The 26,271-nt window shown below is 35.9% G+C and overlaps 1 protein-coding gene across 2 annotated transcripts in view; it reads left to right on the plus strand.

Moving 5' to 3' along the window:
- Positions 1-26,271, plus strand: part of DPH6 (diphthamine biosynthesis 6) — a 210,476-nt gene that overhangs the window by 72,371 nt on the left and 111,834 nt on the right. The window contains exons 8-12 of one of the 2 annotated variants that reach the window (XM_061463436.1): positions 5,091-5,178; positions 13,497-13,650; positions 14,971-15,102; positions 18,808-18,937; positions 23,006-23,180. In XM_061463436.1, the coding sequence (XP_061319420.1) occupies positions 5,091-5,178; positions 13,497-13,650; positions 14,971-15,102; positions 18,808-18,937; positions 23,006-23,180 (679 nt within the window). Of the gene's footprint in view, positions 1-5,090; positions 5,179-13,493; positions 13,651-14,970; positions 15,103-18,807; positions 18,938-23,005; positions 23,181-26,271 lie in introns of both variants that reach the window. The other variant, XM_061463435.1, reaches the window with a different exon arrangement.

A 26,271-nucleotide genomic window follows, 5' to 3' on the forward strand; every position in this document is an offset into this window, starting at 1 on the left:
ATCCATCTCGTTTACACTGAGTAGTTTATTCCTTTGACATAAATTGCCAAAAATCTGTGGAGTGGGGTATGGGAAATATTTGTGTCTTGATGCAGACAGACTCTAGTTTGTTAAATAGCTATGCCTGTTTGCTTTGAGTGAGATGTTTTGACTGCTGTTCCTTTTCTTAGCCTAGTAAACAGGCTAGTAATAATGAGTTGGTGATACTCAATTATTTTAGGGAAGGTCAAGATTATGGAGCATATAGACATGATTAAGGCTTTCATGGTAAAGGTCTTTTGTTTAATTTTTCTGCAAGACTGCGATCTGCCCGTATGAGGAACAGAGAACTAAGAGCTGTTAGTTTCATTTCATTGCATGCATTCGGGAGAAGAAAAGCAATAGACAAACTGGTAAAAGGGATGGCAGCTACGCTGGCAGATGTCTGCTGAGCTAACAGTTGACTGGGAGGTATGTTCTTGGAGTAAACTAAAAAACTAGATAATCTGAGTCTAGAGATATCTCCTTGCAGGAAAGCTATGAAATTCTTCAGTAAAAAGAAACTTCAGAAAGTAGCAATGTAGAATCTTTAAACTCTAAGTTCATGGATGGGATTATGAATGTATGTGCCAGATGAGAATCTTGAAGATTCACTGAGGGGAGCCGAGTGCCAGGTAGAAGCCATGTGTTTTGAACCAACCTGCTGAATCGTGGGAGTTGGAGAGTTAAGCAGGAAGTTAGAGTAAAACCTTTATGATGCTTGGGTACATCTTATCACAAGTAAACCAGGGGATGAAGGACAAAACTTCCTAATAAGCCCCCAGATATAATCAGTTCAGTCTCTTCTAGCAAAAAAAAAAAGAAAACATTGTGAAATCATTGCTAGAGCACAATTCAGTCTTGCATTTAAAGCCTGATATGATTTCTATTGAATCGACAAATTCTTATTGGTTCCAGTAGGTGTCAGAGGCAGAATTTTGTGAAGATTTGTCATTAGAGTACGCTACCCATTGCCAGCTGTGTGGCCTATTCAGCATTTATATTGCAGCACATGCAACAAAAAGTATGCTTCAGAAAGATAGTTTTTAACTGACAGACTAAATATACTTGTATCAGTTTTTGCACTTGAATGTGTTTGGCTGATTATTTACATTCTTCCTATTTATTTTGGAACTGCTTATGTTACAGATTAAACCTGTGAGTTTATTGTAATTGGATGCATAATTTCCCTATACTCCTTTTCAAAGCTCTAGTAGCATAGATACATCTCATTAGAAATTCTTGGTTGGTGGAGTGTAGAAAGATCTTTTTTTGTTGTTGTTGGTTGTTTTTTTGTTGCATAGAATTTGAGGAACACTTTCAGAAAAAGTACCTTGTGCTCTTTATTTGGGATCAACCAAATACAAGTTTAGGTAGGAATATTTTATAATATGTGCTAAATGTATTTCTGTCTATCAGTGGTTTAATAAGCAACCAACCAGCTCAGAAAACCTAAAAAAGAGGTTGTCTGGCTGAGTTGTCTGTATTTCTACTGGTGACAATCCAAATAATAATGAAAGTTAAATTCACCAAAACTACAGGAAAAGACAAATATTTGCACATAAATATGCACATCAGTGCATATTTAATAACAGATATATGACACAGCAGACTGTTAAACAGTTACTCAACTAGTTCTAAATATATATTTCAGTAATGGAAATTGAATAACTGCACTGGTATTGTATGTCTCTGGCTTGATTAGTCCTGCTTAGCTCTTAAAATATTAATGTCATAAAGACATATCTTTTGAGGAGCCATTCATGTGAAATCTATTAGTTTATGAATTTCTAAAGGAAAATATTTTGTATTTTTTTTCATATATTACAAGCTTTTATTTATTTTCTACTCTTCATTTTTGCTTCTCATATGCACAGAATCAAAACAGACATTTGTAATCATGTTAAATGTACTAGCATAGTTTCCAAATATTAGGTAGCCATAGTTCTGGTACACATCCTCATACAGTTTTTGAAGCCTAAATGGGTTTGTAAGAATTACAATTCAGAGGTTGAAACCTGTCAGGATTTTCAAGGTCCTTAAATTCCTGAAGTCCTCCAAGAGGTCCTTCGTAGATAAAGTTTCCAGAGAAGAAATTGAAGATTACTTTTGCCACTGAAACAGGGGTGATGGATTAACCTTGGCTGGCAGCCAAGTGAGCACCAAGCTGCTATCACTAGAATGGTAGGGGGAGAAAATAAGGTGAAAAATCTTGTAGGTCAAGATAAGAACAGGGTGATGGCTTACTAACTACTGTCATAGGCAAACCTAACTCAACTTGGGAAAAATTATTGCCAATTGAAAAAAAAAAAAGAGTTTGATAGTTAGAAACAAAGACAAAACTAAAACTACCTTCTCTCCCCACCTCATTCTTCGCAGGCCTAACTTTACTCTTTGTTCCTGAATCTTTTAAATCCTCCCCACTGAGCAGGGGAGAGAATAGGGGTTGTGGTCTGTTCATAACACTGTGTCTCTGCTGCTTCCTTTTCTTTGTGCTTTTTCCCTGCTTCAGCCTGGGTCTGTTTCATGGGCTACAGTCCTTCATGAGCTGCTACAGTGTGGGTCTTTCACATGGGGTACAGTTCTCCAGGAGCAAACTGCTCCAGCATGTGTTGCCTATGGAGCAGCCTGTTTGTTCCTGTCAGGTAACTTGCTCATGCATGGAATCCTCTCCAGTGGCTGCAGTTCCTGCCAGGAGCCTGCTCCAGCATGGGGAAACCTGCTAGTTCAGGAAAAGAAAAATGTAGCCGTGATGTGTTACTACAGAGAAGTGGGAGTCTTGTTAATGTAAGACTATATGATAAATTTTGCTTTAGAATATTAAATTGAATTCTTACCATCCTTCTTAATCTTCATTAAGAAATATGCCTCACAAAGGAAACCCATCAGATTAAGTGAAATATTTGAAAACAAACAAGATCTAGCAGTGAAAGCAAGATCTTAGAATTAAAGTATTCAAGCAAGAGTGAGCTGGTTTTTATCTGATTTCCCAGGTAGAGTACTGTAATCCATTTGTCAGCTTTCTTATGCTTAGTATTTGAGAGATAACAAGAGGTACCAAATCCTTCTTGCACTGATATTTAAAAATGCAATTGATTGACACCTGCTCAAATAAAAAATACGTATTTCTTACCTATGTGAGTGCCATCTAACATCTACTCATGATAAAGGCCCATTAGTATTTATGAAACACAGAATAGTTCAGTTTTTATTTTCAGGTAAATTGGCATATTTCAAATATTTGGGAAGTATAATTTTTCATTCATATACCTTATTATTAGCTCTATGTTCAGGTTTGTAATTCTGAGTTTAGAGTTAAAAGCAAATCTGTAAACATGAAAATAATCATGTACTGAGAGCACTGATTGTTACTCTCAGATTTCCTCTAGTTTAGAATCATAGAATCATAGAATAGTTAGGGTTGGAAAGGGCCTTAAGATCATCTAGTTATTTCTCTTGTGAAAATGTTAGTGTTGTAAAATTATTAGATATTTCATAGATTTTCAAGCAGACTTCAGAGATATGATGATTATGACTCTAAATTTAGAATAATGATGTGTGTTTGGAGATGCTGACAGAAAATGTAGTACTTAGGAAAAAAATATTTTCTTTTTATATGTATTGTAATACTATTTTCAGTACCAAATAATCTACCTACTGTGACCCATCAGCTGAGAAATGTTGGCATATTAAACTAGATTATCTATGATAGTCCCATCAAATACATGTGTTAGCTGTATGTCATAGGAATGTACTCCATGCTGTTTGTTTGGGGTTTGTGTGACATTACTAGAAATCTGTCTTTATCATCTCATTGAATACTGTGAAGGTGACAAGGGAACTGTGTTTTCAAGAAAATTATCTGTGTATCCCTAGGCTTACCTATAACAGTTTGCAGATTTTATTGTACTGCATCTGAGTTTTTCTTATGTTTTGAGTTTCTCACTGTCTGATGTTTGTTTCCTAGAGCTACCTTTTCCCTAAGTAGTAAAACCATGCAGATGGATATAACAGATACTGCCTCTTGTGAATCAAAGTGTGACAGATTGTGTCTGTAAAAATGAAAACTAAAATTAACTAACTTGAATCAGCACACAGGAAGTTTATTGTTGTTACCAATACATTTGGCATTAAAAAGTTGTGTCTAGTAGTCTTCAGTATCAGATGCAAGATGGTTGAGTCAGTTTCTCATCATGAAGCATTGTATGTTGTTAATACTTCACTAACTAATCTCTGGAGCATTAATCAAGAGAATGGACTTCTAAGAAAAAAAAATAAATCTCCTGTTGATGAAATTAAAAGATTGCTTTACAGATTAGTCTTTAGAATGTAAAATGTTATTTATGCTTTCATAGACTGCAGCTAACTCTGGCTCTCTGTACTTGTCTGGAAGTGGGATTAGCAAGGAGAATTTTAAACACGCTCAAGTGAGTTGCAGCTGGGGTGTTGAAAAACATGTATCATACTAATTGTTGTTCGGCCTTGTGTGTTGGACAAGTAAAACATCTGTTTTTAGGTAACACAGGCCTGTGAAAGACTTAGAGTCACCCAATTGAACATGCTTGAGATTCCTGCCCTGCTATGAGAAATATCAAAGCACAGTGGTAAATTACACCTGCGCAAATCCCTGAACACAGGCGAAAACAGCAGGTTCAGTGATCCTCTAGCATGGATTGAGCTCTGCAGTGTGCTTGTGTCCCTGCTTGTGTGCCTCTGCCCAGGTGCTGCTTTGGGGATCCTCCAGAGTTGGTGAGGTAACAAAAATGAATTTACTCTTTCTATTTCATCTGTGGTTTTGTGGTTGTGCCTGCCTCCTGCCTGCTCTGGCTCACACGGGAGGTATAGTGTGTTCTTTTTGAAAATTGAAAATTAGGAAAGATAGTATAGTCCAACAATACAATTTTATATAGAAAACTTTTTTTTCTTCGTTTCATACAAAATCTGTTTCGTAATTAAGTAAGAAATTAATAGATTGACAGTGAGTTACATTGGAATCTGTGTTACACATCGAGTAAGTATTGTCTGTATGAATTTATGTACTAATATTTGATGCTAAGAATTTTGTATTCCAGAGATTCAGCTGAGGTGGTTGTGCATTCGGCTGATGCATTTGCACCTGTGGCCTACCTTCATTTTTTAAAATTACACCTGGAGAATAAGGCAAGTAGATTGCAAATGTCATCTTCCTTTAAAGCTGTATGCATGCTTTCTACTTTTATGTTGCTTTGTCACAGTTTGGAGTGAACCTACGTGTTCTTATGTGGGTGTACTTTCAAATAGCAATGTACATATTTAGTTGAATTTCAGAACTTAGCATAAGGAAAAAACACATATACTTCCTTGTGCCAAATGAATGAATGGGGTACTATATGTGTAGTATTTTTGATCTTGAAACCTCAAGGTGCTCAGCCAAGGCTACATGCTCAAGCACATGTGTAACCTGTGTAATACAGTTAGGCACACTGTGAAACACAGCTGTATTAGAAAACTGTATGAACAGTGTTGATTTGCTGGGAGGTGGCATCTTTTTTTGCTGTTTCTTATGTACAGTGAATGATTTAAAATATTACTGACCCACAAGTGCTCAAGTTTTAAATGTACTGGGTTTTATCTTTTCCATATGAGAGATGCATCTAATGAAAGTACTTCAAATCATGCAGAGAAGATTATCCTTGTCAAAGATCTTAAAGGAATTGTTATTTGTTCACTGGAATTCATTCTCTTAGCTTATGATTCCATAGAAACAGCAGAACAGGGATAGGATATCTAGTGGTTTAAGTATTGCAGACCTGTATGTGAGCTAAGAAGCTCAAAACAGAAGCTATTTTTCTATTTGTATCACTTTTTTATTTTTCTTTTCACTATTTTCTGGGTGCAATGATTTATTTCTTTTTTCCTCCTGAACATCTCTTGATTTTTCTGCTACTGTTGCAGTCATGTGTTTATAGGTCTCCCTCCTTCTTTCTAGATTGAAGATTGATGAACCTCTTCTAGGTGCAGGGATTGTTATAGAATGTTATTATATTGGTAGTTTACATTTCACGTCTCTTGAGCGACTACATTTCCTGAATGGCTTTCAATAGATCATGCCTTTCCCCCCCCTTTATTTTTATTTTTATTGTTCCAAACAGATAAAATATCTGTACACTTTTCTTCTATGACGGCCTCATTCTTGCCTTAGAAAGTAAATTGTATTTCATCCTGTCAATTTCTAGCTTGGGATTTCTTTCAAAAATAAAACATTAAATATTTGTGTGAGAGACTGTGAAAAGGATATCAACTAACTATGTGAAGCAAAACCAAATAGGCTGAATAAAGGAAGATTTTGGAGCAGGGCATGGTAGGGAAGAGTGATAATATATTAATATTTCTTTGGGAGCACTGACTTTATTGTTCATAGCGAACTTGATGCTGAGATGCACTGTACATCACTACAATGTGACAGACTAGGGAAAATGAAAAATAAAAGCTTTACATAAATCAGGAAAAAAATCATATTAAAATGCATAAAATTTTATATAAGAATCAGGATTTTACTTTTATCTGTTCAGAAGCTCTTTTCCCTTTCTTACGTAGATGTTTTAGATTTGGTTAAAGCCTCACAGTTTCAAGCAGCGTTGCAGTAAATCATATTTCAAATTCATTGTAGACAAAGCTGTCACACTCAGGGGTAAGTTTTACAGTGCCTTGTCCTGGGTTTTGGTGTATAAACTAACGTATAATTAAAAGGAAAACAGTTTGTCTTCTGCAGTGGTTGTTTTATAAGAAAAAGTATTGGAATCTTTTGGCTGTAGATTATCTTATGGCACATTAAAATAAGATGGGTTTTCAGGAAGTAATGAATATAAAAAATCAGTCAGTCTTTCAGAGCAAAACTTCTTACTAAGTTAGCATGGTTTATCTGCATAACAATAAAGAGATGCCTTCAGGATTGAGATGCCTGTGGTACTGTACTTTTTCTCATTATTTGATGCTTACAAGCCCTACAGTGCTTAAAAGCCAGTCCTACAATAACTAATTACTTCAGGGAAACACTGCTTTAGAAGAACTAACTTTAGTTTCAGGCTTTCAAGGGATTATTGAAAATTGGGCAAAAAGTACTCCGTTATGAACAATGTACAAAAGCAGCCAATTGTGTAAGCACTTTGAAACCATTAATAGACTGCCCAGTGATGTGTAATTCTAGTAAGTATTATGACATCACTTTTGTTATCATTTCAACTGATATATATACATATTTTTATTGTGTATTCATTCTTTGTTGTGTGCCACATGTGTTAATTTTATGGTTTTGAATTTACTGTTCTAATCATTATGCAATTATAGCTACTGTACCTTAGTCTCTGCTTGTTTTCCTCCTCTATAATGCATTTTCTTCAGCTAAACCTCTTCATGTTTAACTACAAAGCCTGCATAGAAATTTGTTTTAAATTATTTTTGGCAGCAAAATGAGTCCTTGTGCCTGGGGGAAAATAACATCTTACTGAGTGTTCTGGTTTAATACATTACTGTGCAACTTCAAGATGTATTTTTGCATAATAATTGAAGCTTTTTTTTCTTTAACACACCCTCTTTCCTTTCATTACCAGTGATACAGAAAAGGCTAAAGAGATAAATATACTATTGTGTTATTAAAATGTTATTAAAAGTTCCGTAAACACAGCTAAGGATAACTTTTTTGTAGGTATTTTACAAAAAAAAAAAGAACAATAATGCTAATAAAGCACATGCTCAAAATTCAGGAATGCCTCATTTACTTCATGTTAAAAAAACAAGGTCACCAATCTAATATATATAATATGATACCTAGCTTCATCAATATTTTACTTTGATAGTAAGACTGCCACTTTGTACATTTAAACTGTAGGATGTTTTTTCTTGAGGGTGAAGAAATTTCTGAAGCATGCTCCAGAATCTTTAAATCAAGTATCACCTTTTTTATTTAATACAAAATTAATTTTGAATATTTTGAATTAGAAGAAAATACAACTGTGAAACAATTTTTTATTTTTTTTTAATTCTGACAGCACAACAACCTTGCAAAATATTTTGATTTTTCCCAATATTATGCTGTTCTGTTACTCTTAAGTTGTGTTGGCGTCTGAATCATCAGAAGCAGAAATTTGAGCCATTGGAACCTCTGCTGATGTACTGAGAGTTAGTGATAGTCCAGAATTGGAGGGAATTGAGTAGGGAATTCTACTACACTTGGTGGAAGAAAGGAGCCCATTTGCCCTTAAAAGATGGGAATCATGCCTGCTGCTGCTCTTTCTTGTAGCATACTATTGCATTATATTTACCTATCATATGTTGATACTGTAAAGCTTATTTGTCTTCCTGTTTGTAAAAGATCTTAACCTATGTGGGTGGAACACATTTCAGAAGTGCAGCTGTTACGCCGCTGTTAAACATCAGCAAATCTATTTCACAGGTCAGTTTGGAGATGATTTTAAAAACACTTGTAAAAGTTAGAAAAGGTCTTTTGGAGATACTTACATGCCTTATATATTAAAGAAGAAAAATTCTGCTGGTTAGACTTGATTTAATTTTGTAGCCTGTTTCTGTCCAGTTCCTTCTGGCCTGAATTATTTTAATTAATATCCTTTTAGGACTTTAGCTGTAGAATTAATCACTGTAAGTGATGTCAGGGGGAACAGGCAGGATTTTCAAGTTGCAAAATATGTTTTGTGGGTGCCATTTTTTGAATACTTTGTCATCATTGATACTTCTCCTAGGTAACCTTTGGTTTCTCTTCTACATCATAAGAATATAGATAAACCTTGTAGTTATGTTTTCAAAATTTTGTAACAAGTACTGCATTTTTTTTATAAACTGATTCATTTCAGACACTAAGATAGTAAATAAAAGATTTTCTTTCCTATTCCATTTGACTGCAGATTCAGTCCAGTTCTCTGAGAAAAGAGAAGTTTTTTTTCTTTTGTCACAATGAGGAGACTTTATTTGAAAGTCACTTAGAGTAAAGGACTGACTTTCCTATGAGTCTGTATGTTGTACTTCAAATACTGCAAGGACATGTATGCAATCTCTCTCATTGTATTTGTTTCAAGTAGTTCCGTTATAAAGGTACACCACAAAGAATAAAGGGATTATCATAGTCTCTCCTTATGTCTTCTGAGCTCTCTGCCCCACTGTATTCTCATTGCTGCTCAGTGGTAGAACTATCAGTTTTAGAATTGTGTTATGATAGGTTTTTATAGCAGTTTCTCTAGTGGAGAATGTAAGCTCTTTAAGAAGGCAGTCTGTTGTTTTCATAAAAGACCACTGCATGGAATTTTAGCTATATCAGTCAAAGTCCTAGCTCCAAGGCTTTTTCAACAGGAGATTTTGGATCTTGGAGCACTCGTGCATTTGCTTAGCTTCGTTCTGAACGCACTTACATCAATGACATGAGTGATGTGAATAATAGTTAAGCATATGCATGCATGCAGGCACTGATCCAAAATTAGGTTGGTATCACAATGTACAGTGGGTGTGGGAGAAACAGTGGAGCAAATGGGAAAATATATTGCTTCTGTGAAGTAACATGAAAATGTTAGGTGATAAAATAGGTTCTGTAGGATTTAATTAAAATGTCATTGTAGCAAGCTTGGTTTTTTTTTTTTTTTTTTTGTTTGTTTTTAAAGTGATGAGAATATTATAAAGGGAAAATTTGTTTGTGGCAGTCTGTAACTTTAAGTTTTAAGTTCTTAGATTACTTTCGCTGTCGACAGGAATGGAAGACTAACGTTTGTATGAGATTTGAATATAACTACTAAACAGAGTCTGGCAACTCTTCTTAGGCTGGCATTGAGCCTGTTGTTCTTCTAGTGCCAGATTCCACACCTAATACTTCTGCTGTAGCCTGCACCTGTGCTGCTGTGGAAAGTGATTGATTACCTGTGTTTATGGAGCATTGTGGGAATCAACCTTGAATGAATCGTTGTGATGTATCATAGGCATCCATATCAACAGTAGTCTATAATTACTTTTATGGTCTTTAGTATATGTAAGGTGCATTGTAGGATTTCTAGTATTTCTTAGATTTTGCAACTGACCAGCTTCTTTATCTATGTGTGGAAACACAGATGTTTAATTTTATCTACATCTGTGAAGCAATATTAATATAAGCTTAACAATTTATAAAATACTGACTTGTTTAGGAAAAAGGAATGTGAGTGTCTATGACAGGAAAATTTCACACAGCATCAATTTTGCATATTTGTAGTATTAACAAATTGCAAAGCTACAGGGAGTTCTGTAGGTTACACCAAACCAGTTGTGATGCAGTCTGAGAGTCTCACCATATCCCGGTGAATTTTTTTATGAAGCACATTTTGCAGAAAACACTTTTAGAAAAATAGTTGAAAGAACAAATGACATAAAAATGGAATAGGTACTCTTTTCATGTTCACTTGCAGAGCGTGTAAATTCTGTCCTCCAGGTTACAGAATGGAGAGAAGTTACAGATCTGTAATACTACCTACAGAAGATACCTGTAGCTCCAGAGCTCTTGAAAGGTAATTCTGTAAAGCTTAAACGAGAAACAGTCATACTGGCAAGCTGGAACTGTGCCATTTCCATTTAACCTTTTTTGCTTAGGATGTTATATCATATTGAAGTTAAAATCCAGGTGATGTGAAAACAAAACCCAATGCAGCATGTGATAGTATCATTCACAGCACCATGTTAGTGCATCCTTACTCAGGGCATAGGACCAAAAGGTACAAACTCTGTGTTACATTAGTACTTGGAGAATGCCTGTGCTACCATGCAAACTGATTGTTTTGTGATAGACATTACAGATTACCGAGTGGAAGCAACTAGTTCAATAAAACAATAATTGTCAAGAAGGAAAAGGTAGCACTTCATGCTTCTATTTAGTCTTTATATTTCTCTAAAGTGAGATCTCATGGATAAAAAAATAAAATAGAACCTTCATTTTCTTTTTCTTTTTTTTTTTTCCATTTCTTAGTTCTTGTAGTATAATCCATCTTAAGATCTATTTCAATTAGGTTTGTGTTCCTGCTCCTTTATTTTTTGAGTCATACCTTAAGGGTTAGGGCCTATCAGGCAGCCCTCAGGGTAACAGCAAAATCTATCAACCCGACAGTGGTAGTCGAAGGTGTAATTCAATGAATGGAAAGTGGTATAGATGGTGTTGGATGCTTGTATGTTGTAATGTTGAAATGCATGTCATGTTTGTGCTAAACTGCAGTTTTTATCTTTGCACTATTATGTTACATTTAGTTGACTTCTTTTAACCTCTCATGTACAATTGATTCACATGAAGTAGATTATTACCTTGACTTTCATGCCTTTCTTGGAGGAATGAATAAACGGAGGTCCAATCAAAGAATATCAGCCCCTGTTAGAACATAGCTTTAGTGTTTACAGTACTTGTAAAACTCCCCTTGAGCCCTTTTAGAGGCAGCGGAGCTGAGTTTCCTCTCATAGGTAATGACCTTTTCATAATTTAGCCTTCCTGGAGAATTTCAAAATACACTGCTTTAACTTAACTGGATCCTTTTTCTCTCCGGTGAAGCCAAATACCGATGTAAATGCTGAATTCTCCTTGCAGAATTCTCATGTGTACTGTGGTTTTCTGCCTTTTTTTTTTTCCTTTTTTTTTTTTGCTTAATATCAAGAGAAAACTTTTTATAGGCATTTCATGTGGAAATTCTATAGCTAGTACACTAATTTGTAAGTTAAAAGAATACTAAGCAGTCTCTAATACATATGTAAGAATTGCCAAAGTCTGCGTATTTTGTCAACTTTTTATCTTGCTTTATTTGGCTTTATAATTATTTTTTGTGAATTTAGCTGACAGTAAAATGCAGAGTTTAGACACTATATGAAATTTGAGACTTTTTAAGCAGAAGAATCTGGAGTTGTTGCATGCAGTGATGTTCGGTTAATGTTCATGGATAAATTCTGTGATAATTCATGTTGATTTTAGATTAAGACAAGTAGTATTAGACAAGCTGGTGATCCCAGAGTCAACATGCACTGCAGATTAGGCTGTCTGGCAAAATCAGGTGGAAGACAGTAGGGGTTCTTATTGCTCTAAAATATAAAAGATATGCATGTATGCTGTAACTATGTGACTTGCTGAAAATATAATCCACGTGGAATTTTAGAATACTGGTCAGTACACACTCTGCCTGTGTATTTTGCTTTAAAAAATGCGCTGGGTAGTTTTCGTAGGCCTAAGGAAGCATTTGGGAAGAAGAGAAGATACAGTGAATTATTTTCCTTCCTTTTTAAAAAATTACTTTGTATAAATCTTGGGAAATGCTCTTTTCTGTATCTCAAAACTCTTCAGCATCCCAGACCATGCTGAGTTTGATGAAAGGGATACAAGGGATAGTGTTTGTGAGATGAACAGAAAGACTGCATTCATTGTGTTCCACAAAGTTTTAAAACTTTGTTAGTCTTTTGCACTGTTTCAAGTGTTTAGTGACAGTGTTAGTTATCAAATTTTGCACTGTTGTTCTTTTTTTTCACTTAATTTAGGAATCATAGTTGTCCTGTATGTAATTGTGGAATAGGATTTCTTACTCATAGTATTCTATCTCTTATCCTGAGTCTCATTGGTTTTCATATTTGTTTTCCTTATTTACTACGCCATATGCATTTTTAGAATCATAGAATCATAGAATACTTAGGGTTGGAAAGGAGCTTAAGATCATCAAGTTCCACCCCCTGCCATGGGCAGGGACACTTCACACTAAACCATGTCACCCAAGGCTCTCTCCAACCTGATCTTGAACACTGCCAGGGATGGACCATTCACAACCTCCCTGGGCAACCCATTCCAGTGCCTCACCATCCTTACAGCAAAGAACTTCTTCCTTATATCCAACCTGAACTTCCCCTGTTTAAGTCTAAACCCATTACCCCTTGCCCTGTCACTGTTGTCCCTAATGAAGAGTCCCTCCCCAGCATCCTTATAGGCCCCCTTCAGATACTGGAAGGCTGCTATGAGGTCTCCACGCAGCCTTCTCTTCTCCAGGCTGAACAGCTCCAACTTCCTCAGTCTGTCTTCATACGGGAGGTGCTCCAGTCCCCTGATCATCCTCGTGGCCCTCCTCTGGATTTGTTCCAACAGTTCCATGTCCTTTTTATGTTGAGGATACCAGAACTGCACACAGTACTCCAATTGAGGTCTCAGGAGAGCAGATTAGAGGGGCAGGATCACCTCCTTCAACATGCATTTTTATGCCATACAATACATCAACAGCATCACGTTGTATTCCACAAGTTTCTGCTATCTAAATAGTGGTAAACCCTAATGATGCTGTTCTGTGCATTGTTCTAAGCTGATAATATACCTAATATTCTAAGCTCTAATGTACCCATTGAGGTATGGTATTTTCTACAGCTGGAACCAAAAAATTGAATGAATGGTAAAATGTGCTGTTTTCATACTACTTGGTATGCTATTTACTTGCTTATTTTATAATGTTTGTCTCAAGCAGGAGGAATCTTCAGATACGTTTATGGTCAACAGCTGTTCTTGTGAGGTAACCTGCAATGGTGATGATGATATTTTCCCCTCATCAGAAGAGGATGAACCACAGAAAAACATTCCAGTCATCTGGAAGTCTTTGAATCATAGTTCTTTGGATTTCAGTGAGTTTTGCACAGCTTTCATTAATATTCAAATAATATTGAATATTTCATGCTGCGGTGGGTACACTTTAAGAACAGTCCTGAAAGGAGTGTTCCATCCTTTAATAACCAGTCTGAAAAAAAGAGATCCTACTACAGTGTGGTTTTCTGATAGGAATCAATAGATCTGTAGTAATGTTGCATTTTGAATTACGTTACAGAAGGACCCTATCCCAATTAGTTATTTCTTTCTTTCAGAAAACATGCATTAATGTGTTCTGTTTATTTGAATGAAATTTATAATTATTATATAATCAGTAATTTGAATAGAGGGATTAAATTTTATTTAAACACTCTAATCGCACCTGTACCCATACTCTTTTAAAATTGAAGATAGGAAAGCAAACTATAAAATTAAGTACAAAACACAACTGTTCAACTGGATTATAGTGTGTATAGTCTGTCCGCACCCAAGCAACCTCAGCGTGACATGCATGATTGAGTTTAGTGGCCTAGCAAATTACTGTCTGTTAGGTGAGCTGCAGTAACTAATTATATGCCTGATATTACTACTTGTCCTGGATGCCTCAAACATGAGGTGATTAATGCAAGATAAACCCAAGCTTACAGATTGATACCTTTTTGAAGTACCACAGCATCACTTGTTAACTTACACCCAAAGATTAGTAAACTTTTCCCTAAAAAAGTTTTCACGCTATAAAAGCACTTGATATTGAATGGCATTTAGGCTGTTGAATATGGATAAGTGACTGGTGGAATGTTAAAAACATGTCTAAACATGTTATGCATTTGCTAAGATGATCAGAACCAGGTTAAACACCTAAATTCCATTTAAATTTGGCATTTCAGTTTGAAAATCTGTTCCTGTGTCATTTAGATTCTTCCAAAAATTTTAGCTTTTCAGTGTCATGCCTTCTGCCAAGTCTGTATCAAAACAGGCAGGGAGATTGTAAAAGGTCGGCAAAAATTGTAAGGGAGTAGGTACTGAAATTCTCAGCTAAATATTACATGCAGGCATATATTCTGAAGGCAGTGTTGTAGGAAGGTTTGTCAAGTAGCATTTTGAAGCTTTGTTACCAGTACACTTGCTTTTAAGTTTTTGGTTTATATCTGTTTGTCTGTAATAATTATATTTTTCAAGATCTTTTTACAGTTTTTGATTGGTTTTGTGGTTTGTTTGGTTTGTTTTGGTTTTTTCTTGTTTTGTTCTGTTTTTGTTTTTTTCCTGTGAAAGTTCTTGTTACTTAAACAATTTAAAATATATTCTAGGTTAATCTGAAATCTTTCATTATTATAATCAGTGTTCTTCATTTTCCATAGCTAAGACTTTTGGAAGTTCAGGAAAATCTCTGAGTGGTTACCAGTGGTTTTCAGGTATCACTGCACACTTCCTTCCATCAAAAGGGAGAAATGCTCAAGAGGCAGCAAGGGAAGCATTTTCTTCTCTTCGAGGTGCTTTATTCAGCTAATGCGTTATCTGCTGTTAACTATACTGCTTTTAATATGGTATTAAGTAAGAATCTGTGTTGTTATACAGTTTTATAACTTTGAATGTTGTGGTTGTCCGTTTGCTATCTCATTTTGCATTTGATTGAAATCATTGATATCAGGACTGCCAGCTTTAATATTGAACACGTCATAATTTGAATGGCTTTTGAAGATCCTGGAATGCCAGAATAGTGTTCATATCACTGTAGCAACACTATTTCTGCAGTACTTACTCACTTTATAACTTGCTATATAGCTTTCTCGCAATATACTCTCTGTGTGAATGTGCATGTGTGCTATGGATGCTGTCTACTTGCTGAAGCACTTTTGTAGCTACCATAATTTTAAATTAAGTTTTCTAGGAAGCTGATGTACATTTTGGCATCTACGATTAGGTCAGTAGCAGTAAATCTCCTTTATATTCTTAATGTAAAGGAGAAATTGCTGTCTTGGGAATCATGAAATCCAGGTTCCCTAATATCTTCCTCTTACAAGATACTGACATATAAAATGGTCACATTTTGGTTTGTGGGCGATTTTGATTATAACTTTTAACTAAAACATGTTTATACAGGCTTCTTTTTCTAAAAAGATAAATAATTTTTAGTATATAAATGGATAGGCTCATACTCTTGTTCACGAATTTCATGAGGTATTGTTCTATAAAATCTTATTTTTGCATGTGCAACTAAATATTCATGATAAAAACCCCTAGTATTTTTATCAGAAGCAAATAAGTTATACTTTGTAGAAGGTCATTAAGCTAGTTTTTGATTGATTGGAAATGATTAAGGTGGATGCGATCAAACTTTTAGTAAAAGACAATAATGTTTAGTGCAGATTTTCTGGGCATAACCTGTAAATTGAAGCAAAAGGGTTGTGTAATGTTTTATTTTGTTCTCATATTTGAATGGAAGTCTGCCAGTACAAATATTATATATTATTACCTTAGCATCTGTCAAAAAAATTGTCTCTCTGACAAGGACCGTATTCTACTGCTTTCAGCAAATTACTTGCATTAGCTGTAGTACAGTAAAAAAAAAAAAGTGATAAAAAGTGATAATTTTCTGAACCTTGGTAGAAAATGTCAGTTCTCACATTTCCTTTCGTTTTTCTCTTTTTCGAAGTCAGTATGAAGACTGAATGAATTATGATTGTGTCATGGCAAAAGAATCAATTTTTTTCTAAGAACTTAACTGATCTGCAAATATGCACAAGGCTTTTTCTGAACTCATGCAATCTGTACAGCAGTTCAGTCTTCAGTGTTGTGAAAATGGAATAAGCATGGTCCTTTTAAACTCTTTGATGGGTTAACTGGTTTAATCACGTCTAAAGAGGATAAGTGCTGCCAAAAGGATTCAGAAATGGAAAGTTGTTGCTAGAAGTTATGAAACATGGTTGTTCTGTTAAAGTGGATGCAATTCTTCCATGAAACAGAGCAGAAGGGAACCCAGTACATGGCTGTTTACATTTATTTTCTTAAACTTTTTTGTTAGATTTTTCTTTAGATACGATTGGAAGGTGACAAAGATTACATCGCTTTATATATGAAGCACCTCTGGTGCAGCTGTAACATAAAAAGTTCCATAGTCTTGAAGGGAACTACATAGAATTTTATTATATTAGAATTTAGTCCAAAATGCTACTTCCTGAAGATAGTTTGGATACTGTATTTTGTGGCTCTCAGCCTAAGAATCCTGGATAGCTGTTTTAGAAAGATGAATCTGGACTTTGGCTAATACTGCCTTTTGGGTCAGTTCTTTTTAGTGAGTTCTTCTTAAGTAAGGATGAGTCTTGCCTTATGTTTTATAAATTATCAGAAACAGTGAATGGCTCAAAATATAGAAGAAAGGCTATATAGTTTCCCTGTACATCTTGGACATGTGCTGCGTAGGAGTCCTCTCCTTGGGAAGCAGAGCTTGCCATCAAGAACCCAAATGGTGGGTTAGTAACTGATTCATCATGCCTTTCTACTAGATAGAGTGCTTTGGAGGATCAATTTTGTTCAGCTTCCAAGCTAGGGAAAAATTATTCCCATCATTCCTCTAATTCATATATAGCAAAAGGGGATTGTACTCTCACTTACTTTAAGAAGATTTTAAAAAATAAAACTATGAATTAGTTAATGATAAATTATGAATTTATCCAAATCTCTTTGCCTTCAACTTGCTCTAATACTGTTAATCGTCCACAAGATAGACAGTTTGTTGGCTTGTGCATTTTAAATTTAGAGCTGGGGAAAAATGGGTTGGTTTGGGTTTTTTTTCCCCTCCAGTATTTCATATAATGCTTCAAAACTTTTAACTGCAGGTTGAAACCCTTCTCATGACATAGCTGGTGTTGACTTGGTGATTGCTATAAAGCAGCATTAAAATACATTTATATTTCTGAACAGAATTATTATTGTGTGCTAATTTATCAGCTGGTAATTCCATAGGAATTCTGCAATTTCTGTAATTTCATAGGAGTTCTGCAACAATTGTTGTATAATCACTTATATCACTTGGCATGCACTTCCTTTTCTGTCAGTGAGAACCCCCCCCTCTTCAGATTGCAAACACTAATGGCAGTATGATAAAGTAAAGCTGAGACATTCAGAGCAAATCTCAGTATTGGTGTGACTAAATTAACCTTTTTTAGAAGTGTGCCAACTCCTGAACTGTTTTTAAAACCGCAGAAAAGTTTTACACGAGAAGTATTTGTTTATCAATAAGGCAATAGCCAAAAGAGATTGTCTTTATAGTCTTACACTTCTCCATTGGAAAGCTAATGTATAGAATAACATTATGTAGATTAACGTAGCTCATTTAAGTTAGGTCACATGAAACTGTTGTTAATATATGTTCTATATTCAGAGAAGATTTTTTTTCATTTAGTTTCAATTGCTCATCAGTTACATAAGAGCCACACTGCAGATTTGATCACATATCTTGTTATGGTATTTGCTATGTAAGAGTAATACACCCTGCTAATCATTTTCTGTGCATACACCTCCAGATGATCTTGACTTCCCAGTATCTTTTTTTTTCAGCTGTGATTGAACTTTGCTCTCCTCTTATCTTTCTTTCATTTCTCCTGTGGCCACCTCTGCTTCCTATTTTCTGCCTTGCCATTTGTAACTCTTTGTTTATGCAGAGATTATTGCAGTGAGGGGTTTTAAAAACATCTTAGACAGGCATCCCTCTGGAATAGCATATAAATGTTTGATCTTCTCTTTGAAAAGGGTGATGCTCTAAAAGACCTCTTATTGTCCTTTCCAGTTCTGTACTTTTTGTGATTCAGAGGTCTTTCTAGATTACTAGCTGTCATAAACTGAAAATAAAAAAATACAAGGTAGTGAAAGTTACGGATACAAGGAGTTTGGACTGTAGCATATCTACATGCATTAATGCGTGATATTTTTTCTTGGGGCAAGAATTTGCCACTGCACAGGGTGGACAAAATTTACTTGTATTCTGCTTATATTTGGAAAATGAACGTGACAAAGAATGTAATGAAAAAAATGGGTATTATGTGGGGAAAGGTATTATCTTGTAAAGCCTTCAGTCAGGTTTAGGCAACTGGTTATTGCCAGTTGGTTTTGCTGTACAAAACCAGAATGCCTATGCTGTCTTTCTACACACATTTAAAATATTCTGTCTTTAACAGCTGTTTATTTTTATCCTGCAGCTAATATGACTTCAGAAGGATTGAAACCAAAGGATATTATTTTGGTACATCTGTATATGAAGAGCATGAAAGATTTCAATGTTATAAATTCAGTTTATGTGACAGAATTTGATTTGTGTCCACCAGCAAGGTAGGATTAGACTACTGCTATAGTATATTTATGATACACTGTAATATATTGAATTCTTTTTACCATATTTATGAAGCTTTTGTCCAAGTGTTGGTGCCTCACAGACTTAGAAGTAGACTGTTGCTGCCTTTTTGGAGTAATCACATCAGGGCTGCTCAAGTCAAAAACACTAGGGATGGAAATTCTTGCCTTAATATATACCATAAGTTTTATAAATGCTTCCCATATATGGATTTACAGAAGAATAATACGTCTTCTGCAAGTCTCGATTATTCTGACTTGATTGAACTGAAAAATCATTTCTGTTGGTGGGATTTTATTTGTTGCTGTTAGTTTGCCTCCCTTTGCCTGCTGGCAACACTACTCTGAATGCAGCCCAAGATATCATCGTCCCTCTTTGCTACAAGGGCTGTTTGCTGGCTCATGTTCAGCTTGTTTCCATCAGGAGCCTCCAGATCCTTCTCTGCAAAGCTGCTTTCAAGACAATGTGCCCGGAGAATATACTGGGCCATGGGTTTGTGTCCTTCAAGGAGAAGGAGTTGAACTTCATAAGTTCCTTGTTGAACTTGTGTGCTGCTTTCTCCAGCCTGTCAAGATCCATGTGGATGGCAACAGAAAACTCTGCCATTCCTTCCAGTTTTATGTCATCCGCAAACTTGACAAGGGTATACTCTGCCTCATTGTCAGGATTATTAATGATGATGGTGAACAGAATTGGGCCCACTATAGATTCTTGTGGTACACGCCTAGTTACTGGCCACCTGTAAGACTTTTTGCAGTTAATCTGCACCTTCTGGGCCTGGCCATTCATCCAGTTTTCAGTCCACCTCACTGTCTGCTCATCCAGCCCATACATCAACAGCTTCTGTATGAGGCTGTTATGGGAGACAGTGTCAAAAGCATTACTGGAACCTAGCTACCAATGATTATTAAGTCTTCCTAAAAGTGATGAGGTCCTTCTAGGTCCTTGTGACAAACCTTATTCACCTTGTTCTGTTAATTTTGTTAAATACAAAAGATTAATTAGCTGAGTTGCCTGAGATTTGCATAATGAGACACTGGGAGTTATTTCAAGACTACCAGTATATGCTTACTCTGCTCCTTTTCTTCCCCTGCTTATCTGCACTTATCTGTGACTGAAGATGAATACTGGACTGGATGGATCTTTGGCTTGATCCAGTGTGGTTGTTCTTAATGTCTTGTGTTTCCATCAGATTATGATTTTAGTGGGTATAGCTACACTTGTATATTCAGTAAGAATGCAAGTATGAAAAGGAATTATTTTACTGATGCTAACACTTTTATTCTGTCGTGGTTTAAACCCAGATGATAAGTAGGAACCATGCAGCTGCTCATTCACCCCTCTCCTTTCCCCCTCCCTATGCAGGACGGGGAGGAGAATCAAGATTATAAAACCAGGGGGTTGAAATAAGAACAGTTTGATAACTTAAGTACAATATAATGCTAGTATTACTACTGCTAATAATAAGGGAAATAGCGAATAGAGAGATATAAAACTAAAAGGGGAAACAGTGATGCACAATACAACTGCTCACTGATACCCAGCCTGACCCAAGCGGTGATCAGTCCCTTCTGGATAACTCCGTCCAGTTTATATAATGAGGATGACATGCTGTGGTATGGAGTAGCCCTTTGGCTAGTTTTGAGCAGCTGTCCTGTCTCTGCTGCCTCTCAGCTTCTTGTGCCCCACCCCACTGGCAGAGCATGAAAGACTCAGAAGACCATGACCAGGGTAGGTGCTACTTAGCAACAATTAAAACATTGGTGTATTACCAGTGCTGTTCTCAGACTGAAGCCAAAACACAGCACTGCACCAGCTACTAAGAAGAAAATTATCTCAGCTGAAACCAGAGCACATTCATAGGTCCCCAAATCATAGTCTTTTAAGATCTGCTGTATAGAATCTTCAGTGTTGCATCCAAGTCAACCTCTGACATAATGAAACAGCTTGATAGTCTACATATGCAGTGTGTGATTCCTGTGTTGTTTAGGTGTGGTGGTGTGGTTTTGTTGTTTTTTTTTTTTCCATTGGAAATTGGGTAACAAACATCTAGCCTGTGAAATTTTTGTGGTTTTTTTTTTTAAAAAGGTTGTAAGCTATAACTAATTTCTGTTTGTAATTTCTTTATTGCCTTTGTCAAAAAGGCTTATTTCTTATTATAGGAATTTATGTCCCTAAGCATCTGAGATGATATGCTCAGTTTGCAGAGCTGCTATAGTTTGAAAAATTCAACTTGGACCATAGGTTAATACAGGTTGAAAGGGACCTCTGGAGATCATCTAGTCCAGTCCCCTGCTCAAAGCAGGGTCAACTGTGAGGTCAAACCTCATGTCTTGTTCATATTTTTAAAATCAACTGTTTAGCAATTTTCTAGTATAGAATACTATATTTTATACTCCTATTACAGAATATGAAGTGTAGTGTAGGTATATGAATTTTAAATACAGCATGGCAAATAGTTAAAAGGTATTGTAAAGATAATCATCATCATAGAATCACATTCTACTACACAGTCTGGGTGTCAGAAGAACCTAAAAGAGCAGGAAGAGTCTTCTTCAAGATGTTGATTGTAGTCCAGGACTATGAAATCACAGAGGGATGAAGTGTGAATTGTGTGTGCCTTCAGAGGAGGGATCTAGTCCCAGCTGTAAACTACACAAAGTTAATTTCCACTCCTGTGTATCGTAAGTTGTCCATGTGAGTCAACTTCTCCCAGTTTAGCTTTCTTCATTTCTCATGGTGCTGCATGTTTTAAGCCTCCACATTTACCTAGCCAGCCACATAGTCTTCCATCACTAAAATAGCAGGTAGAAAGATTAGGAAGTTGCAGGAAAATGGCTTTTTATTATTATTTTTATGGAACAAACAGATTTATGTTGCATTCTGTCAGGAAGAAAAATTATACAGCTGTTTGCATGGCTGCATCATTGCATTATGCACAGAGACCTAGTTGTGGGAGTTCTCACAAGCAATATGCTGGAAGCGCTGACTCAAAGGGTGTGGATCTGCACTAAATTTGCAAAATTGTCTTGAAAATTTACCAGTCCAAGCAGAAAAATCCATTCATCCATGCTTATGGTGATGGTAATGAGGAAAAAATACTGTATTTGCATATGGGAGGAGGGGAGCAAAATAGTTTTCTTGGAAGAAGTAAGCGAGATGAGAAGAATTTTTGAAGGTTATGTTATATGATATGTAAAGAGAACAAGTAAATTTTTTGTTGGATTCCTGCTGGGAGCTAAATAGCTTTTTTATGCATGAACTGGAAATATAATTATTTTTCAAGCTTTGAAATGTTGGTTTCCCTCGCCCCACCCCCTTCTTTTTCACTGGCCACGTGCAACAGACTGTCTGTCCATCCAGGCACTCAGTGTACCTTGAAGCAAAGAAAAAGGAATACTTAAAATGAATGCTTAAGTAGGTTTCCAGTCCTGTCATCAAGTGTGTGTCTGTCATGCAACCTGAAGTATAACAGAAAAATATTCTCAATATTGCATGATAAGGTGTGAGGAGGGTGTAAAGGAACAATAAGCTGCTGCTTTTTAGAAGCCTGAACCTATAATCCAATCAGTGGAAGGATAGTTAGTGAAAAATGTGTGGAGATAAGAATATGACAATGATACAGTCAATCTAAAGGCTGCTTAGTGTAACCTGTTTGTCATTTCCAGAGCTGTGTGGTCAAGAGTTGTTGGTTTTTGTTGTGTTGTTGTTTGTTGTTTTTTTTTTTAATAAAAGAAATCATATGGTTTTAATAAAGTAATACACATCCTAAAAATGATCAAATGGAAACGAGCCATTGACTATGGTGCTAACTTCTCACTGGTAATGGAAATTATCTTGCTGGAAGTCTGAAGGTGACCATTATTTGGAAAGAGGATAACAATATTAATGCTAGCAGGTTATTGCAATGCCGCAGCTTTTGCTTTATGTTCCTGACAAAATTTCATTACATAGAATCCAAACAAAAAAAAACCCATGGAAAATAAATGCTGAAAGTTAGTACAAGCAAACTCTGTTCGAAGTAAGAAATTGTCTTGTGTTTTCAGAGTATGTGTGGAAACCCGGTTACCTGATGGAGTGCTATTTTGCATTGACTGTCTTGCACATAAATATGACATTGCAGCAGATGATGTGTTACGTGATGAAAAACTGGTCATGCATGTACAGAGCATTTCCCACTGGGCACCTGCTAACATTGGACCTTACAGTCAGTCCATCAAGGTAGGGTATCTTTGTTACTTTGTGAGAACTCTGATGTCAGTTTACTGAAATGAGTACAGTTACAAAGTCTCCTTCTCTCCCATCTGAATGTGCAAAAGAAAATGTGTAAAGAAAACAGGTTAAATTACTTTTTGAGCTTCCTGGTACTGCTTAACCATTTAAAAGTACAGCAAGGTTGGAGAACTGTTTTTTTGAAATTAATAACAATCTGAACAGGATATTGCATGCTATTTAAAAGTATGAAAACGAGGCAGTAAAGTATCATGGAAGAATGGACCAAAAATTGCTTGAAATTGTAATAATTTTATGATGATGAAGTGTTGATCAGTTTTGTGTTTGAGAAACAGAAGCTTAATGATCTTAAAACAGTAACTAGTTATTACCCTTATTTTCTGCATCTGTAAATTTTGTTTGTCATTTGCCTGACAAGAATTGAAAAATTAAATTGTTGTCTTTTCAGTCCAGTATGAAGTTTTGTGGACACTGGGGAATCATCATGGTTTTGTTCAGTTCAGAATGGGCCATGGACTGTAATATTCAGGGTATTGCAATTTGGGATTAATGTGCACTGGCATGTGGAAGTGGAACTGGCAGCAGAAAGGTGTAGGTAGTTCATGCAAACTATGGAATTCATACTGCAGGCTCAGCAAATGTCACTTTAATTCTGTAGGGACCTTTTAGGATCCTGGCAACAGTGCTATGAGGAGAAATAATAGAAATTTGAAATTTACCATGATCTCAGTCTGATAGACACCAAACAACAGTGGCAGAGTGAAATTAAGATTTTCATTGTATTTGTAGAAAAATCAAACATTCTTTCTCTTTTGGGATTAACATTCTTTAAAAATAAGTTCAGTGTTTCTACTTGCAAGAAGTAGAAACTGTTGTAAGACACAATATGACTTCTTATAATTAAAAAAAACCCTGAGATAATTTAATGTAATTTTATTGGTCCACCTCTGCCAATCTTAATGTCTGTGTCAGTAACTGGAATGTAAGATATGTCAGAATTATTGTTAAGTCTTATCTCAGCAATGTATAACAAATACTCTGATCATGTCTTCCTAATAGTAGTACTATAGACTACCTAGGCTAGTCAGTCTGGGAGTATGTGATGATACGGGGTTTGCCTTTCACCATCCAGATCTTTGTTCCTCATTGGACACCAGCCCAATTTGTGTTGGTCATTCATAGTTGTAGCTTGGAATTTTATGAATTTTACTGAAGGTACTTCATGGTTTTACTTCTCACTGTTGTTTATCAGATTACTGTTTTATTTCATGTTTTAATTCTGTTTTACCAGTGGATTAGAGGATTTGTCAAGGCTAAGCAGTAATGGGTAGTTTGCCTACCATCATCAGAAAAGCTAACAGCACAGTCATACATCAGGGAATTAAACATGAAGATGCACTGCAAAGCAGTGTTTGGGGTGAGAAATGTCTCTTGAGGGCTTATTCAGTGTTATTTATTTTGTGAGAACATTCTTTGAGCATTTATGAATTATGAGCATAGTCCATTAAAAATAGGGGTTTGTTTTGGTTTTTTTTTTTGTTTTGTTTTTTGTTAAAAAAAGCCCAGTGCAGCTGAAACACCACAAATACTTCGCAAAGAATGCATGGAAAGTTGACAGTGTTTGTACCAGATGTTCTTCTAGTATGTTAATGTAATTTAAAAGTCTGTTTGCACTTACAGTTTGCTTTGGCAAAGTTTCATAATGTTTTTCTATCTGGAAATGAACAGATAAACTTCCACCGTAGAATTATCATACTCTCATGTTCTACAGTAACTTTTGATGGTGACTTACCAACATAGATCCACCTATGACTTGATTAAGTCCGCTGAACCTTTTAGCTTTTCCTTGTGACCTCAGTTCTTTCCCTCAGACAGCTGCTGCATCCCAGTATCAGCCATCCTTGATGCATCTTTCTAAGTTTTCTCCTTCACAGTGTCAGAACCCAGGAGCAGAAACATAAAAGCCAAAAGAGTGTTCTTGCTTTCTCATTCCAATGTCCAGATGCTTATAACTTGATCAAAGTTTGGGGTTTGTTTTTTTTTTTTTTTTCTGTTTACGCGCATTAAAATAAAAAATTGTTTCCTTTCATTTTTCTGATCTTCAAAGTGTGATAAATTAGCAAGTAAGTACTGTTTGAACAATAGTGCAAATAAAGAATCTTGCATCTGGTTTAAGGTAGTGATACTTTAAGTGGTTCTAATGTTTCCTTGCTAAGAAGACTTGGTTCCTTCTCTTGCAGTGGAACCAGAAATGGTCTGATAGGGCTTAGTGGGCAAGTTGTAGCAGATGGCTTTAAAAGGAGAAGGTGGTGTTTGGAACTATGTTTGTCTGTTATGTACACCGGGAAAGATTGCCCGGCTACTTAAACTGTCAAACTTGTTGCAGTTTTCTAAAAGCATGCGTAGCTGTTGTTAAAAAAAAATGCACATTTTAAGAAATCCATGCATTTAGGGGTGCATGAATTATCCTGTAGGAACATCAACTGAAGAAGGATAAAGGTAGAAAGATGTCATGGAATCATAGAATGGTTAGGTTTGGAAAGGATCATCTACTTCCAACCTCCTGCCCTTGGGCAGAGACATCTTACACTAAACCATATCACCCAAGATTCTGCCCAGCCTGGCCTTCAACACTGCCAAGGGTGGAGCATTCACCACTTCTTTGGGCAACCTGTTCCAGTGCCCCACCACCCTCACAGTAAAGAACTTCCCCTGTTTGAGTTTGAACCCATTACCTCTTGTCCTATTGCTATAGTCCACAATGAAAAGTCAGGGATTAAAATAAAAAACATGATGTGATTCTTAAAGATGTAGTTAACCCTTTAAAAATGTGGCGTTTTTCACATACACATAGCTAGCTTCCTCCCTGACAGCTTTTCCGTTTGTGATTCAACAACAGTATATTGTACCGTATGTAGTAATATGAGGGTAGAATACCTGGAGCTTCCAGTGGGTGGAAAAAAAGTGGTAGTTGGTAGTTTAAAGCCTACATAGTGTTCCTCTGGCATTGATGTTTGGAGTGATACCATTAACATCTTAATCAACAACTTGGATAATGAGATTGAATACGTGCCTAGTA

This window comes from Pezoporus flaviventris, unplaced genomic scaffold (genome assembly GCF_033815535.1).
Source record: "Pezoporus flaviventris isolate CSIRO_AGI_PZ_B2104156 unplaced genomic scaffold, CSIRO_AGI_Pfla_v1 ptg000036l, whole genome shotgun sequence".
Classification (NCBI taxonomy): Eukaryota; Metazoa; Chordata; class Aves; order Psittaciformes; family Psittacidae; genus Pezoporus; species Pezoporus flaviventris.